The 18,463-nt window shown below is 33.7% G+C and overlaps 1 protein-coding gene across 2 annotated transcripts in view; it reads right to left on the bottom strand.

Moving 5' to 3' along the window:
- Fndc3a (fibronectin type III domain containing 3A) overlaps positions 1–18,463 on the bottom strand; it is a 159,683-nt gene that overhangs the window by 37,205 nt on the left and 104,015 nt on the right. For both annotated transcript variants that reach the window (XM_076872029.1, XM_076872030.1), the window contains 6 exons: positions 16,174–16,411; positions 10,606–10,875; positions 8,589–8,647; positions 5,939–6,096; positions 3,598–3,657; positions 2,436–2,574 (listed from right to left, as the gene is read on the bottom strand). In XM_076872029.1, the coding sequence (XP_076728144.1) occupies positions 2,436–2,574; positions 3,598–3,657; positions 5,939–6,096; positions 8,589–8,647; positions 10,606–10,875; positions 16,174–16,411 (924 nt within the window). The remainder of the gene's footprint in view (positions 1–2,435; positions 2,575–3,597; positions 3,658–5,938; positions 6,097–8,588; positions 8,648–10,605; positions 10,876–16,173; positions 16,412–18,463) is intronic.

Here is an 18,463-nt window from a genome sequence, read left to right as displayed (position 1 = left end):
AAAAAAAAATGTGAGGCTATTAAAATGTCTACCTTCAACAACCTGAGACCCATCTTCCAGCTTTCTCCAAGTTGGAAGAGAAACTATGTTTACCTTAGCTCATTTAATCATCACAGCAATTCTAATATACTATTACCTAAATTTTACGACACAGGAAATGGGGACTTGGAAGAACATAAGTAAATTATCATAAATCACAAAAAGTCATTAGAATGAAGCAGAACTGATTTTGGTCTGTATGATCCCCAAACCAATATTCCTACCAAACAATATTCCAGAGGCTAAGCAGATTAGCCTGGCTTCTGGCAATTAAAGAGAGTAAGAGCCCAACCTCAGCTTTTTATTATCACCATTGCACTGGCAATTCTAAACATCAGTGGATAAAATACTTCCAACTGCTAACCCAAGGGCCAACTCATGTTGCTGTTCTTACTCAACACTAGTTTCCATTGGAATGCTTGTAGATTATGCAAGACAGCAGAGTCAAAATACTGGATACCAAGTCACTAAACTAATCAAGTTTTTGTCTTTTTAAAAAAATATTTATTAGTTGTAGTTGGACACAATATCTTTATTTTACTTATTTATTTTTATGTGGTGCTGAGGATTGAACCCACGGACTCTCACATGCTAGGCAAGCACTCTACTGCTGAGCCACAATCCTAGCCCAAGTTTTCTTCATCTTTAAAATTAAATAAAAACAGTAGTATTATGCTATTTCTATTTTCTAGGCATAACCAAGCATTATAGAAATTATCTGTTTAATCCTCTCAGCAACTCTGAGGTATTTACTATTATGTCCAATAACATTAACACTGATGGCTCTTTCCTCATCTACCCAGATAACTGTGTATTTTAACAGGGCCATTTCTATAAGAGTCCAAGTCTGTGTAACTTGAATAAAAAGCACTTATTGCTTACATAGGGCTGTTAGCATATTGGTAAAGGTAGAAATTTCAGAACTGCATTTAGATTATCTTTAGAATGAAGAGTAGTGAAGGGATGTTACCCAAATGCCCTATCAATAGACAGGGCCTGAGCATATTCATCATGCTACAACTAAAGTGTGATATGGAATAAAGTTAGCCATACTTTTTATTACAATGGAAATGTGTACATATTTGATTTGTACTCATGTACTTTAGTTTTTTTTAAAATAATCAATTCCACATTTTTTTCTATAGTTTTTTTTTAATATTTAAAAAAACTAAGTCTAGTTACTATGAATCTGATTTTAGGATAATATTTAGGATATAAAAGTATTATTACAAACTATAATAAACTCCACAAAACATTAAATATCCTCAGAATTAGGGGCTAACAAAGCTACTAATCAAGTAGAAAGCCCCAAATTCTCAAAAGCTTTCAGAAGAAAATTAGCAATGAGTTTTGTTCTTGAGAGTACATAATTAAATCATGGTAAGTGGTTATAGCTCACTGCAAATCAATGGTTGCTAACAGGGGTATTTCTTTGTAGAGGGTGTTTTGAAATTTTGTAAGGGGTATTTCTGATCTGATCACAATATGCAGGTGAAGTGGCTGATGGTTTTTAGGTACTGAGAAGCACTGTAGAATGTTGGATGATCAGTCCAATAAGAAATTGGTCCTTTCCTCTATCACTTTTGGATGTCTTGTTAGATGTCCATGTAGATGAAATATCTGTTTGTAATGATTAGAATCTAGAACTTACTTCCATTTGTTAAGGTATTTTTGGTATAGTTTGGAAGACACTGACTTTTCCCAACATATAACTACTATGCACTTTGGGAAAGACTATTTAACTTTTAAAAAAATATTTATTTTTTAGTTGTAGTTGGACACAATGCCTTTATTTTATTTATTTATTTTTATGTGGTGCTAGGTGAGCACTCTACTGCTGAGCCACAATCCCAACCCAAGACTATTTAATTTTGTTCTGAAATATACCAAGACCTGCACACTATATATAAGAAATTAATGTCACAAATGACAATACTGCTTATGGTATCTGAATAATCAATTCCATATATGTTTTTTTCTATAATATCTTTGTGTGTATTTGGGCCCAAACATTGCTATATTAGAACATACAATATCCTATTAAGAATAGCTTTGTTTCTCCTTTAAGGCAGTTTTTAAAAAATATTTAAAAAACTGAGTCTAGTTACCATGAATCTGATTTTAGGATAATATTAGGATATAAAGGTATTATTACAAACTATTATAAATAGAAGTAGTAAGTTAAGAATTATTGTAACGAATCTCAGTGTCATCACATGTACAAATACTAGGAAAAACCTGTAAGAGAATTATCTGAAGGTATAAGAATGCCTATTTCTTATATTTAAAGAACAAGTTAGCTTAAAAAATTTTCAGTCTTCAAAAACAATTGAAATTTCATACTACAGGCAGGGGGAGAAATGTACAGTTAGAACTACTTTATGAAATACTCTTACCTTCCATTGCAAAGTAAGTGAATTTTTGGTCCGATTGGCTATCCTTGGTGGATTAGGTACATCAGGTTCACAGCTCAAGGTAGTAAAGCTTTCAGCTTCTGAAGGAGTTCCCTTTATAGAATTGGACTCTGCCTGTACTCTAAGGGGATAAAATAGTTTTACCCTGTAGAATCACTGTAGCTTACTTTCAAAAGCATAATTTTAAAGTATTTTCAAATTAATAAGGTAGCTTTCTAAGTGTTCTATAAAGAAAATACAAAGAGATGATCCTTAAAAAAAAAAAGTATAGACCAGTGGCTTTCTTTTTATTTTACTGAGACCCAAAGTAAGAAATGCATTTTAAATTGTAGCCCTAACTATGTCTGTACATACCTGTAACAAGAGTTTCCTAAAATAATAGTTCCTGAAACAATATTTTTAATATACAGATAATTTCTATTTCATTTGATTCTATTTTGTTCTTTAAAAAATGTTGAATATAAACCACAAAATTAAATTGATGACTCAACAATGGTGGCAATCCAGTTTGAAAAATATTAGGTTAGACAAGACTTTGGGTTTAACCATGGAAAATTTACTTGAAGAGTTAATAGTTTAACAGGAATAATCCCAGCTATAAAAGCTTTTTAAAAACTAGGTGATTAACTAAATGTTATATTGGACCCTAGTTGGGGAAGCCTTAAAATTTATAAATGTTTGGCAATATATATTGGAAAAATTATAAAACATTTTGAGTTACTCTTACTAAATGTGAAATTCTATGGTTTAGTATCTTATGCTCTTTCCAAAACACAATGCAGTAAGATAGGTAAGAGTAAACCAAGTATAATTTGATTCTATTAACAAAAATTTCAAAAAGCTGGGACAAGTCTCCAGAACTAAATTAGATATTATATATTCTACAGATTCAATCCCTAGATCCTATAAACTCATTGATTAAATCTTTTCTCACTATAACACTGAATTTAAATGCTTTTGGTTATTTCGGGGAAAATGCTGATACCTGTTGCCAACAGAAAAAAAATAATTCACATTTTTAGTCTAAAATTAATAAATTATATTCTATACTTATAAGAAAACTGTTAAGAAAAAACAAAAACAAAAAACCAAAACCATAATTCTGTAATATATCATATAAAGGCAACATGAAGGAGTTCCTTACTTTGCATGGTAATCTGTAGCTGGTTTGAGATCATTTAATGTGACACTTGTTTCTTCTCCTCTGGTGGGGGAAAAAGAGTAATATTTCAGTGTTTGACAAATAAAGCATTTCCAAAGGATGTGTATTATACTGTTCCTTTTTTTTTTTTTGGTACCAGGGATTGAATCCAGAAGGGCTTAACCACTCAACTACATTCTCAGTCCTTTTTATTTTGAGACAGGTCTCCTGAAATTGCTTAGGGCCTTGCAAAATTGCTGAGGCTGGCTTTGAATTTGCAATCTTCCTGCCTCAGCCTCCTAATCCCCTGGGATTACAGGTATGTGCCACCGCACCCAACCTACTGTTTCTTTATTAACTAAAATCTTATTCAGATTTCATTAATATAGAATTCTTACTATTTTAAAACAGCAAAGTATGTTAAGCAAATCAAATGTGTAGACGAGATTTTTTTTTTTTTTTTGGTGTGGCGTTAGGGAAGATATTTAACTTATTGAGGAAATGGAATCATTGCTAAAAAATTTATTACTAAAAAATCCATTTTGTATATAACAACATGACTTTAATTATATATATTGCAGTTAAATTTAATGAGTAGATAAGGAAAAAAGTGAATCATAATTTAAAGTAAAGCATTTCTTGTGTCCACTATTATATTTTTAAATACAGCAGCATACAAATTAAAATCATTTGCTACAACTATTTGAGTATGTAGCCACAAACTAATCTGTTCTCATTTCTTCTCGATTGTTTTTTTGGAGAGCTGGGGATCAAACCCAGGGTTTGGCACATGCTAGGTAAGTACATTACCTCTGAGCTATACTTCCAGACCCCTCTCTTCTTTTTCTTTTATTTAAAAATCACTGTTCCCAGCTGGTTGTAGTGGTGAACACCTATAATGAGTGACTGGAAGCTGAGGCAGGAAGACCATAAGTTTCTGGCCAGCCAGGTAAGCTTGGGAAACTTTGAGAGACTCTGTTTCAAAATTTAAAAAGTCAGGCTGGGGTCATGGCTCTGTGGTAGTGTGCTTGCCTACCACCTGTGAGGCATTGTGTTTGATTCTCAGCACCACAGAAAAAATAAATAAAATAATTAAAAAAATTTTAAAAAGTCTGGGGATATAGCTCAGTGGTAGAGTGAACCTAGGTTTAACCCTTGGTATTGCCAAAAACAAAAACAAAACAAAAACCATTGTTCCCTGTTCTATTTCTTTCAACCAAATCACTCCTATTTTGTAGACTTCTTTCCTACCCTATGCCTCTCAGTTACCCTGCTTCTTAAATCAAAACCAATAAATATGATGAAAAATGATGTCTTATCTATCAAAGTACAGTTTAATAAACTGGGCAATTATAGTAGCATCCCCAGAAAAAGACTTTAATTGGTGTAGGATAGTGGAGGTTACTATTGTGTTTCCTGCCTAGGCTGCAAATAGAAATAAATCCTTCTTCTTGGTAAACAGCCATATCTAACTAGAAACAGTCATGAATACAAAATTAGAAATAAACACCACAAGAAAATCTAGAAAGGAGGCAGGGCATTTTATAATTGTATGTGATGAAATGAGATTCACTAGGGAAGTTTCACTTTCTTCTTCTTTTTTTAAAAATATTTTATTTTTTAGTTTTAGGTGGACATACTATCTTTATTTTTTTTATTTATGTGGTGCTGAGGATCAAACCCAGTGCCTCATGCATTATGGGGAGTACTCCCCAGCTTTTTCCTTTCTTCTTAACAGCTATTTTTTGAAAAAAGATACCAAGGTGGATGATGTTGCCAGTGATTCTTGTCATGATCATTTAAATGAATAACCATCTCTTAATCATGGATGGTGCTTAAACTATAAGAAGTAATTGGCTTTACCTTTCATATTTTCCATTAGAATAAACAATTTCTATATTAAAAAGGCAGAAAAGTAATTTCAGTACTAAGTTCATTTTACAATAGAATGTATATATAAGACTTAAATCCAAGTCCATAGAGGAGTAATGTAAATGCTCTATCCATTTACCTGAGTTCACAATTCAAAGTTCTCCATTTCTTGGTCCTGGGTTCTATATACTACAATTTATATTTAACGTATGAAGAATATATGAATATGATACATTTATTAGGGAGCTGATGGTGGAAGAGCTGAATGTGGCCAATGAAAAAGACTGTTCTGAGGGAGTATAGATAGAAATGTGTATCAGCCTTCATTATACAGCAAAATCACTATTGCTGGTCAACTTACAGATCCAAATAAAAACATGGAGAGGGAAAATAGAATCAAATCAGAAATAACCTATTTATGATCAACCATTAATTTACATAATGGGAAGGAACAAAATTAACAAATACCTACACATAAAGACTTTTGTATTTCCCATCTTTTCCAGTACTCGAGACCAGAATTTCATAAGTGTAGAGCTCTGGCACAGTAGTCTGGTCTGTTTCGCCATTAATGAAGCTTGAAGGTGGTGACCAGGTAAGTACTACTGTCCTTGCCTGGATGTCTGAGGCCTGCAAAAACATAATGCATGCCATATTCAGTGATTTTCAATTGTTGGTCACTGTTTGAAAACTCTCATCCTCTGTCCACAAAGCCCAATGCACCACTTTTCCTTTAAATTTCAGCATTCATCCTTCCCTAGGAAAATTTCCCTAACATTCCTGCCAATGTTTAAACCCCCTATTACACACTGATAATACTCTCTGTTTGTTTTGGCACTTCAGTTATTACTTTACATTATACATTTACTGCATAATGCTGACCATGAAACTAAGTTGAGTCAGGGGCTGTGTCTGTGTTCTCCATTCTATTTTCAATTTTGTCACAGGGTAGTAAATGGATAGATATACACAAATGACCTGAAAGAGGACTGGATGAAAACTCAAACTTGGCATGATCAAGTTGAAGGAGTGGGTAAAAGGAGTTTTATTTTTATTCTATATATTTTTATATTACATTTTTTACCATAAAAAAGTCAACAACAGTAATAAACATATTCAGGATTCAATCTAAATCACTGGTACTTCCATGAAATTGCTTTTAAAATGGAGTGAAGTTATAGCCCTTTAAAGAAGCAGAGGAAGAAAAAGACTAATCAAAACAATAACTGTGGTGTTTTCCTTTTTAGTCTTTTCTCAAATTCTTTATAAACAGACTGTAATTATGGTGTCCAAACAGTATGTTCCTCAGTATTCCTTTTTCCCCACTTCTGTAAGAACATCTTCACATTTTTCATAATGCTTCAGTCATATATTTTAATGGCTCTTTCATTTTGTCCAGTAAAAACATGTCATGATTTAACTACACTTTCCTTTAGTTTTGCTTTTTGCTAATGCTAATGATGCCAGCTTTTTTTTTTTTTTGTTTGTGTAGATTTTTATGGAGAAATGAGACTTCATGCAGCTTCAGAGGAGATCAGTTTATATTTCTTTTGATTATCAGTGAAGAATCCTTTCTGCTCTTAATGGTTTAAAAAATTCAATTTGAGCCAGGTGTTCTGGTACATGTCTGTAATCCTAACCACCTAAGACGGTGAGGTAGGACTGCAACTCTGAGGCCAGCAAGACTGTGTCTCAAAATAAAAATAAAAAGGGTTGGGGTATAGCTCAGTTGTGGAGTGCTTGCCTAGCATGTGTGAGGCCCTGGGTTCGATATTCAATACTACAAAAAATGATCAATTTGTAGGCTTGCTCCACTTCAATTCCAAGTACTTTTTCCTTCCCCTCTTCCCCCTCCCTGATTCCCCCTCCTCTCCTGTATGGGTCTTCTTTCTACTTATTTATTTATTTGGCACTAGGGATTAAACCCAGGGGTGCTTAGGCACATGCCCAACCCTCTTTATTTTTTTATTTTGAGACACGGTCTTACTAAGTTACTTAGGGCTTAATAAGTTGCTGAGGCTGGCTTTGAACTTGAGATCCTCCTGCTTTAGCCTCCTGAGCCTCTGAGATTTCAGGCATGTGCCACTGCACCTGGCTATTCATTTAGTTTTTAATTGATGCATTATGGTTATATATAAAATTGGAATGCACTGTAATTTATTCATACATGCACAAAACATAATTTGGTCAATTTCATCCCCCTTTCCCTCCTGTTTCTACTCTACTGATCTCCCTTCTAATTTTGCAAGATCCCCACTTTTTTAAACTCCTTTTTCCTCTCTAGCTTCCACCTGAGGGAAAACATTTACCCCTTGACTTTCTGAGTTTGGCTTATTTCATTCAGCATGATATTCTCCAGTTCTATCCATTTATCAATAAATGATATAGTTTCATTCTTCTTTATGGTTGAGTAGAACTCAAATTGTGAATGGATGCTGCATTTTCTTTATCCATTTATCATTTATTTGTTGGTTGACAGGGACCTAGGCTAGTTCTGTAACTTGGCTACTATAAATTATGCTACTGTAAACAATGTTATGCATGTATCACTACAGCATGCTAATTATAGTTCTTTTGGATACATACCAAGGAGTAGGATAGCTGGGTCATATGGTAGGCAGGTTCTATCTTTATATAGCTTATTTTAAATGTATACAGATAATTTTATGTAAGCCAATTCTGCTTCCACACATTTTTCTGATATTCTGCTTTATCCTATTGTATCTATACTTATAAAGGGCTGGAAAATACTAATTATCTTCTAGTTTTTCTATTATTTGATTTTAACTCATTTTGCTTACAGAGTTAGCTGGATACATTTTACATGGAAATAGTATAAATGGATTAAAACTATGATATCCAGTGTACCCACACTATCAGATCTCTGCCTATCCTAATAATCAGTAATATCATTTAGGATACATTGTATCCTTGTTTAAAAACAGAATGCTTTTCTTAATATTCTGCTTCACTGATTAATGTAGTTTTTCCTTAGGTCAAATCCATGATGACATATTACTGACCTCACACTTCTCATAAGTTTTAAATAAAGCCTGAATGAACATATACCAAATCAAACTCATTCCCTATATATAAATGCCAATAAAATATGAAATACTCACCACAGGTTTGGCAATGTTGGAAAGAAGTGCTTCAAATGCTTTAGTTTCTTCATCTTTTTCTTAAAACAAAACAAATTAAAATAAACTTAAATACAATCCTTTCTTCCTCTAAAACATGTCTTATAAAACTTGGTTGGTATTTGAGATTTTATTTTCTAGTTTTTTAAAAAAATATTTTAAATTGTAAATGGACAAAATACCTTTATTTTACTTACTTATTTTTATATGGTTCTGAGGATCAAACACAGTGCCTCACACATGCTAGACAAATGCTCTACCACTGAATTACACCCCCAACCCCCTTATTTTCTAGTTTTTTATCCTTAGTTCATACAGAGCAATTTGTGGTACTTTAGTATTTGTCTACTTCAATTTCTATTTTAAGTTTAACCATGATTATTAATTATAACTACATATTTTTATGCACATATCTATGCACACAATTATACACACAGACACACACACACAATATGTATATACACATACATAGGTGAACAATAAGCTTTTCTTATAAAAAGTATATTTCTGCTGGATGGGGCACATGCCTGTAATCCCAGCAGCTCAGTAGGCTGAGGCAGGAGGATCATAAGTTCAAAGCCAGGCTCAGCAAAAGCAAGGTGCTAAGCAACTCAGTGAGACCCTGTCTCTAAATAAAATACAAAAAATAAGGATGGGGATGTGGCTCAGTGGTCATGTACCCCTGAATTCAATTCCTGGTACCTGGTACCAAAAAAAAAAGTATATTTCTATTCACAGTATAAAAAATACTCTCTTCTTTGGAAGTTTTCATTTGCCAATCTTGAACAACTTATTAACTAAGAATTTTTCATGTCATGCCATAACTGTGGTTTCCCCAAATAGGAATATAATTTGCTCGACCATAACTTACTGATTCCACTGACAAACATGAAAGTTTAGCTTAATTCTTTGGAAATATCTGTGCCGAAAAGAATGATTAGAAAGTCTCAAAACTGAAGTAGATGTTATTAATATATAAGCCACAAAAGGCCATTAGAGCATTATTTAAAATTTGTTAGTGAGGAATGAAAATTTTAAGGAAAAAGAAGATGGGAAGAGTTATCATGGCTGATATTTTGAAAATTTCCTCAAAGCTGAAAGCATCTGAGCTCCTAGTCAAATATTAGCTACATTATTTGATAATCAAACATACTAAGAATTAGGAGTATAAGTTTAGATAAACATATTCAAGAACTGAGAAAGTTGTGGGATTAGTATTTATGAAATGGCAGGTTAGTATGCTTGATCATCTCTGATGAAACTATTTAAAATTTGAACTGATCTACCATTAGAAATGAAAGGAGATATAGTCAGTATCTAAGAAATCCCAAAGAACATACATATAGAAACTACAGAAGTCAAGATAAGTAGTAGTGAGAATTAACATTATAGTCTTGGGTACTAACTTCATGTTGTAGGCATAATGGAAGATAGGTTATTTGTTAATCCAGTTTATATTTAGTTTACAGAGACTGAACCTAGTATATATAAAAAATAGTGCTCAGAGTTCATCTGGTGAACAGACTAGGGGAAGAATCCAAAGTAAATAGTATTTTAAAAGAAAAAAAACTTTTCAAAGGAATGGAGAATTACTAGAGTATGTAGAAGAACTTGTTAAGGACATAGTTAGTTACTATTGGAGATTTACACATAAAAGAAGTTTGGAGAAATAAAATTTTGATAAAAACCAGGTTAACCTTATCAAAGATCTAGAAATAGAAGAAATGGAATCTGGATTAACATTATCTGAGCATGCTTATCTTTCTATCAGTAAAATTTATGATATAGGTGAAATTACTGAGATTTCCTAAATTATCAAAAGCAGCAGACTAGTAACAATTTAGGTTCCAAAACCTTTCTCATATTTAAGAAATGTTAGGGTATAAATCTAGTTTACTTGGACCAGGACAAAAAGACTGAAAAATCAGAATATAATTTTAGTAGGTTAAACAATGATGAAAAGTATCAGTGACAATGGCTGAGTATTTTAAATCCTTACCTTCTAGTTCTGTATCCACTTGTATACAACCTTTCACTTTTCCTGATTTGTTTTTTGCTGATCCTGTGTTTATACCACTGGCAGTCTGCCCTTTTATAAGTCCATTGTGTTCATTTATGGGAGAAGGGCATTTCTGGGGTGATGATGGTGGACTGCTCATTTTATCTTTCTGTGTTCCTTGGCGATCCTTTAATTTTTTCTGCAAACGTTCATACGTTTTGCTAGATCTTTCATCTCTAAAGTTGGATCTTCCATGTGTAGAGTGAGCATCTAGGAAGAAATAAAAAGCAAATGTTAAGATCACTTTCCCTAAATAAGTTCATGACATGAGAACAGATTAGGAAGTAAGTCAAACATTTCTTTTTTTCATTGTTCCCAACTACTGATCTCCATAGAAAAAGCTTGGTGGCATGCTATGAGTATCACAAATGAAAAATGAGACTTACATGTCCACAGTTGTTGACTTTTACTCTACTGTAAGCTATTGATTTTCACGTCTCTTAAAAAAAAATCAAACATAAGTAAAAAGAAAACATTGCCTGACTAAATTCCTTTATGACTTAAAAAAGGAAATCATCACTGGAAAAGATTTAGAGTTAGCAAAAAGAAACAAGCTGGACTCGAGAGGCTGCAGTTGTGGCTCAGTGGTAGAGAGCTTGCCTAGCTCTTGCGAGGCCCTGAGTTCAATCCTCAGACCCACATAAAAATAAATAAAGGTACTGTGCCCACTACAACTAAAAAATAAATATTAAACAACAACAACAAAAAACCCTTAGAAGGAAACAAAGGTATACATTTGATTTACTTTGGAATAGGCAATAGTTTCTTAGATAAGAATCCAAAGCACAAAGCAAACCAAGAAAAAATAAATTGGACTTTATCAAAATTAAAAACTTTTCTGTATCAAAGGCTGCCATGAGGGAAATGAAGAGATAAAATGAGAGAAAATATCTACAAATCATGTATCTGATAAAGATACTTGTAACCAGAATATGACTTGTAACCAGAATATGTAAAGCAAAATTCAATAAAATTGGTAAAGAGCCAGGTGTCGTGGCACATGCCTGTAATCTCAATTATTTGGGAGGCTGAGGCAGGAGTTCACATTTGAGAACAGCATGGGCAACTTAGTGAGACCTTGTCTCAAAATTAAAAAAAAAAAAAAAAAAAAAAAAAAAAAAGCTCAGTGGTAAAGCACCCTGAGTTCAACTCCCAGTGCCAAAAAAGAAAAAGATAAGGGTGGGTGGGTAAAGAATATGAATAAACTTTCTCCACAGAAGACACAAATGGCCAATGAGCACAAAAAAGATGCTCAACATCAGCAGTCATTAGAGAAAAGCAAACCAAAACTATGATGAGGGCTGAGGTTACAACTCAGTGGTAGAGTGCTCACCTTGCATGTGTGAGGCACTGGATTCAATGCTCAGCACTACATTAAAAAAAAAAAATAATAATAATGGTACCAAGTTTATCTACAACGACTAAAAAAATTAAAACAACAACAACAACAACAACAAAAAACCAACAACAACCCCAACTACGATGAGATAAAACTTTACATGTAACAGGTTGGCTATCAAAATTTGAGACAATAAAAGTTTTGTCAAAGATGTGGAAGAATTGGAACCCTCACATACTGCTAGTGGGGATATCTAATGGCGTAATTACTGAGTGTGCTTGTTCCCCAATAAACTAAAAAGAATTAACACCTGATAGAGAAATTCCATTCTAAGGTATATACCTAGAAGTGAAAACAAGTCAATATAAAATTTTGTTCATAGACAAAAACTGAAAATAATCCAAATGTCCATCAACTAATGAATAAACAAACAAAATGTTCTATATCCCTTAATGTAGTATTACTGAACTGTAAGAAGGGGTGAAATAACTACCATATGTGATAATACAGAGGAATATAAAAAATGTGAAAAAACCTAGACAATTTTTTTTTTTTTTTGGGTACTGGGAATTAAACCCAGGGTGCTCTACCACTGAGCTACAATCCCAGCTCTTTTTATTTTCAGACAGGATCTTGTTAAGTTGCTGAGGGTCTCGCTAAGTTACTGAGGCTAGCCATGAAATTGAGATCTTCCTGCCTAAATCTCTAGATTATACCCAATCACTGGATTATACCCAGGTATGCACCACCATGCCTGTCTGGCTGTGTGAACATTTTAATGAAAATTTTATATGCAATACATATATTGTACATATATTTAAGTGACTTGTTGCAAAAGAGGCAAATTCACAAAGACACAGTTTGGGAGGAAAAGAGGAAATCGGGACTAGTAATAGGTATAAGGTTTCTTTTTTGGGATTAAAGAAATGTTCTAGAATGAGATAGTGGTAGTAAGTGTAGTATATACAGGTTGAGCATCCCTAATTCAAAAATCTGACATCTGAAGTGCTCCAAAATCTGGAACTTATGACATCACAAATGGAAAATTCCACACCTGACTTTATGGAATTAGTTGTACAAAGTTATTAAAGTATTGTATAAAAATTACCTTTGGATTATGTATGTAAGGTATATATGAAACGTAAATGAATTGTGTGTTTAGAGTTGGGTCCCATTCCCAAAATATCTCGTTTTATATATGAAAATACTCCAGAATCTGAAATACTTCTGGTCCTAAGCATTTTGAATATGGGATACTCAACCTGCAGAGAATATGCTAAAAATCACTGAAATGTACAATAACTATTATGTGAATTATAACTTAAAAAAACATAATAAAACATAAAAATGTAATCAATTAGTATATACATTTAAATTGTGGTTATTCAAATGCTTTATATTTTATCTATTTCTCAAGAAACAAACAAAAATATGTTACAGCAGTAGAAAGAGCAGGAACTTTATTATCAAACAGACATAAGATGGTTAAAACCCTCAAGTAACTAGTGTAACCTTGTAAAAATTATTTAGCATTTCTGAGCCTCAGTTTTCTCTTCTGTTTTTTGAAGAATATTGAGGATTAAGTGAGAAAATAAATTTATGAGCACAGTGCCTATGGCTTACAAAGAATGTTCCATCAGGTCTCACTTTGGGAATCCACACAAAATGTGCATGGAAAAGGGATTATGGAAGCAGCTACTAGCTAGGAAACCAGTGCCATAAGTTATTAGGATCCTGTGTTAGATTTCCTGGCCTATAAACTTAAAACACAATATGAATCTTGCCTTCCACCATTGGGTGGTTTTGTTAGGGGTTTTAACGATGCAAAATATTAATAATTATGAAAACCAGTTATATTTTTCTCAAACATTTACAAACTGCCAAAATTAACAATACAAACAGAAGGATGAGACTCACTTGTAGTATAAACTCTTGCTATTGTAAAATATGTCTAGGCTGGGGACCAATTCAGTGGAAGAGTGCTTGCTTAGCATTCATGAGGCCCTGGGTTCCATCCTCAGCATTCAGGAGTTGGGAGGAAGGTGTCAAAAGTATGTTTGTTGGACCACCACATGAGCCCAACTTGGGAGATTGTTAGAATATAGAATCTCATGCCCCATCTAGACTTCCTGGGTCAATCAGCATTACTTTGGCAATGAATAGGCTTGAAAAAAAATGCATACAATGTATCCACTATTTAAAGGCTGTGCTGAATAACTTGAATTTTTATTTAGGGTTACTTTTTCTATAAATTTACTGAGCATAAGGGGCAGGCACTGCTAAGTCCCAAGAACATCAGTGATGAATCAACCAGTTCAAGTCTTACAGAGATTATAGTCAAATAAGGGAGACAAGACGTACAAATTGACCAAAAAAACCCACAATAAAAAAGAAAAGAAATAGAAATTAAGTTTCGTGAATTCTGTGGGAAACAAACAAACAAACAAGATTTCAGTGCTAAAGACTGATAAGGTAAGGTTGGGGAAGATTACTCTGAAAGCTGAAGTTTAAAAGAAAAGGAAAGCCTAAAGAAAATGGGGAAGAATATTCTTGGCAGAGAGGACACTATGTGGAGAGAGCCTGAGGCAAGAAAGGCTTGAAGGTTTTGAAAAACTTAAAAAATGGGGGGCAAAAGTAGAATAAGTCAGTCAGGGGCCATAGGACAATGGGGTTCACAAACAGGACAGGGGATAAATGGCAAGATCTGGAAATAATTTTAGATGTTAAAAGGGTATGTCGGGAATATGTTGAAGCTGTGTGCTACTGGCATCTGGTGGGTAGAGCTTAAGGATCCTGCTAAACACTCAAACGTGTGCAGTTTTGTTCCCCATAACAAAGACTTATCTGTTCTAAAACATCAATGGTAGCACACTTGAGAAACCCTGGTCTAGGGGAAGGGTTTGGGATTTTATTCCAAATGTAATGGGAAGTCGTTGAAATGTTTTAAACAAGATATGATCTGGTTAATACTTAAAAATGGGTTACAATTGCCATAATGAATTATTAGGGGATAAAAACAAAAAACAAAAAATCTAAGTGGAAAGGGCTGGGGCATAACTCAGTGGCAGAGTGCTTGCACATGTGAAGCTCTGGGTTCAATCCTTAACACCACATAAAAATAAACAAATAAAAGTTCTGAAACATTAAAACAAACAAACAAAACAAAGTGGAAGGCTGCTGTTTCAGTTATCCTGGAAAGAACTAAGGGTGGACTAGATGTGAATAGCAGTAGAGAAAAAGTAGATAATTTGGCAATCTTCCAAAAATAAAAGATACTAATTTAGATGACCATCAGCCTTCAATTTTAGCCAACTGAGTTATTAGTGATACCACCTACTGAGATGAATAAGACACAGAGAGAAAGCTGGTTCTGGGGTCTAAAACTGAGAATGATATCATATACATTTCAGTTGTCCTATAGGAGACATTTAAATGGGGGTTATCAAGATGGCAGCAAGATTGGGGCTGGGTTGTGGCTCAGCGGTAGAAAGCTTGCCTGGCGCATGTGAGGCACTGGGTTCAATCCTCAGCACCACATAAAAATAGATAAATAAGATAAAGGTATTTGTCCATCTACAACAACAAAAAAATTTAAACATTAAAAAAAAAAGGAAGGCTCAGAGAAATTTTGGCTGAAAATATACATTTGAGAGCCGTCAGTATACATAGGTGGTATTTAAAGCCACAGGAAAGAATAAAATTATTATTTCTCATGTGTGTGGTAATCTGTTGTTCCCAATAATTTATTAACACCCTGAGGGAAGAAGTTATGGATCATTCTGTTTTCTTCCCCAATCACTCAAGGAACCTAGCAACTTTGTGTAATAGCATCATAGCCTTCAGGATTTATCAATGACATCGTCATGCCTGGCTGAAAATTTCCTCAGAGGCTGTACTGTACAACAGAAAAGACCTCTTGTTTGATGTGATCCCACTAAATACTGTTGCATGATGTAAGTTACTTCCATCTTGATTTTCTGTTTACTAATCTCCCTTAAAGAGTAATGATCATGAGGATGATGCACTTAATATAGTGCTTGGGCAATAGAATTGTGTTATCATTACTATATGTTGTTTCTTTTATACAATATGATGAATATGATGATCACCATCTCTTATATCTGTGCAAAGACTATCCAACTCAATAAAGGATTTTTCAGATGTCTTACCTACATCTCCATATACTTGTGAAGACTGATACTGTGGCATATACTGTGTTGCCATGTCTCCAGCACCAGTCACTGGAGAGTACATATGGCGTGGTGGAGGGGGCATCATGGTTGGGACAGGAATGAAACCAGGTAGAGGAGGATGTGGAGAACGGTGGATGACTGTGTGACCACCAGGGTGAAACTCTGGTGCCTGAGGAACCACAACAACTCTTCGAACACCATTGTCTTCAATAACCTACAAAATGAATTATTAGATTAAAAGCATAATATAAGTAATTCTTTTCAAATGTTAGAGTAAGAATTTTTAAACTACTAGAAGTCAAACATAAATTTTAGAGAGTCAATATGAAAAAATTTATTAAATACATTAGGTACATATGAATTAACACTGAATAACATGAAACAATTTTTGTTATAGAATTCAATATAAATCTTAAAATACTGATGAGAACAGTCAAATATTATAAACAATGAGCACTAATATCAGGTACATGTATTACATGCATTTAGTTATGCAATAATTGTGGTTTAACAGGAATATATTTCCTTTTCCACATTATGGCCTAGAGTGGAGGGAAAACAAATTGTGAAAAGTCAAAGGAAAACGAGTTGTGAAAAGATGAAAAAGAAGAAGAAAACAACAACAACAACAACAACAAAAACCCTGGATCTGGATTTTTAAAGAAAAACTGTGTATCAGAGTTTAGGTACAAAACTCTATGACTGCAACAAGGACAATTTAAATAGTTTATCATTTCAAGTGAGGCAAATACCAATATTAACTCCAGTTTTTTTTTTAAGAAAAATATCTGTGGTTATGAGGCTTAGAAATTATGCTTTTTCCCTCCTTTAAATAGGAATAAAACTGAATAGATTTTTTTCTTGAAATGACAGATTACCCACTGAACCTCACTGGTGCTATAAGGACACACAGGAAAGCGTCAAATGCTATAAAATTTGATCTCAAAATTAGGAACCTCTCCACTACAATAAGGCCCTTACTCTTAAGCTTAAAACGTTACTACCAAAGCAGAATAAACGGTTAACAATATTTTTCTTCACAAAACAGGAAATAATTATAAGGTTGCTAATTTAAAGACAAATCTTTTATATTGTGCATAAGGATGGCAAATTTTATATGCTAATACACACACATATAAATATAAGTGTTTGGTAGGTGTAAGTTTATTAAAATAAAACTTATTTGGGTATAGATGAACTTAAATTACAGGGCCAGGTGTGGTGGCACATGCCTGTTACCCCAGTGGCTTGGGAAGCTGAGGCAGGAGAATTGCAAGTTCAAAGCTAGCCTCAGCAATTTAGCCAGGCCCTAGCAACTTAGTAAGATCCTGACTCAAAATTAAAAACAAAAGGGCTAGGGATGTGGTTCAGTGGTTAAGCACCACCCCTTGGTTGAATCCCCAGTGCCATAAACAAACACCTTAATATTAATCAGATTATATTAAACTTTTCTTATCTACTGGAGTGGGACATGAATGGTCTGTAACATGGGATTGGAAAACCAAATAAATTCCTGTTTATATATGTCACAATGCCTTATTTTCAGTAAAATGGATGTCTCATTTCCTGGCCTTTTTTCCCTATTCAACTTGCTTCTGAATTTAAGTCTTAAGCAAGTGCATATAGTTGATGAAAACTGAATCACATCTGGAAACCTACTGAAAGAAATCTATGAAGTGTTCACAGGTTTTTAGTCTTGAAACTATAGGAAAGGACATTAGAAGTTTGGAATGGATTTGGAATGAGCTAAACCCTAGTATCTGTCACAATACCACTTTCTCCTTTATCAGTGATTCCCAAATCTTCAAAGACTTCCCATTTCTGATAGGATTACAGTTCATAATCATTCAGCTTGGTTCCAACTTACCTTTTTAGTCATATCTTTCTTCTGTACCAAATCCTGAACCCGTAACTGCAGTCAGGCTGGCATACTAAAAAAACCTGTGTTGAGCTGACCTATACCTTTCTGTATCTTGTACTTTTGTTTACAGCATTTTTTTCTCTTCATTTTACTTCCCCTTAATCTATAAACATGTAAATCCTATCTATCCTTGCAAATCTAGCTCTAACTTATCCTCCTCCATTGATTAAAAAAAAAAAAAAAAAACCTTAGAAGTGATATATATTTGGTAGCACACATTCTAACACAACAAAAAGGACAAACACACCAAAAGTGAATTATTTAGCATGTTATAAGGTGACAAATTTTCTGAATAAAAGTACTGCAGGTAAGGGTACTTTTACAAATATTGTGAGAGAGGTACAG

The sequence above is a fragment of the Callospermophilus lateralis genome, chromosome 12 (genome assembly GCF_048772815.1).
Source record: "Callospermophilus lateralis isolate mCalLat2 chromosome 12, mCalLat2.hap1, whole genome shotgun sequence".
Lineage (NCBI taxonomy): Eukaryota > Metazoa > Chordata > Mammalia > Rodentia > Sciuridae > Callospermophilus > Callospermophilus lateralis.
Note: the sequence above shows the minus strand (reverse complement) of the source record. Positions and strands in the feature narration are given on the sequence as shown.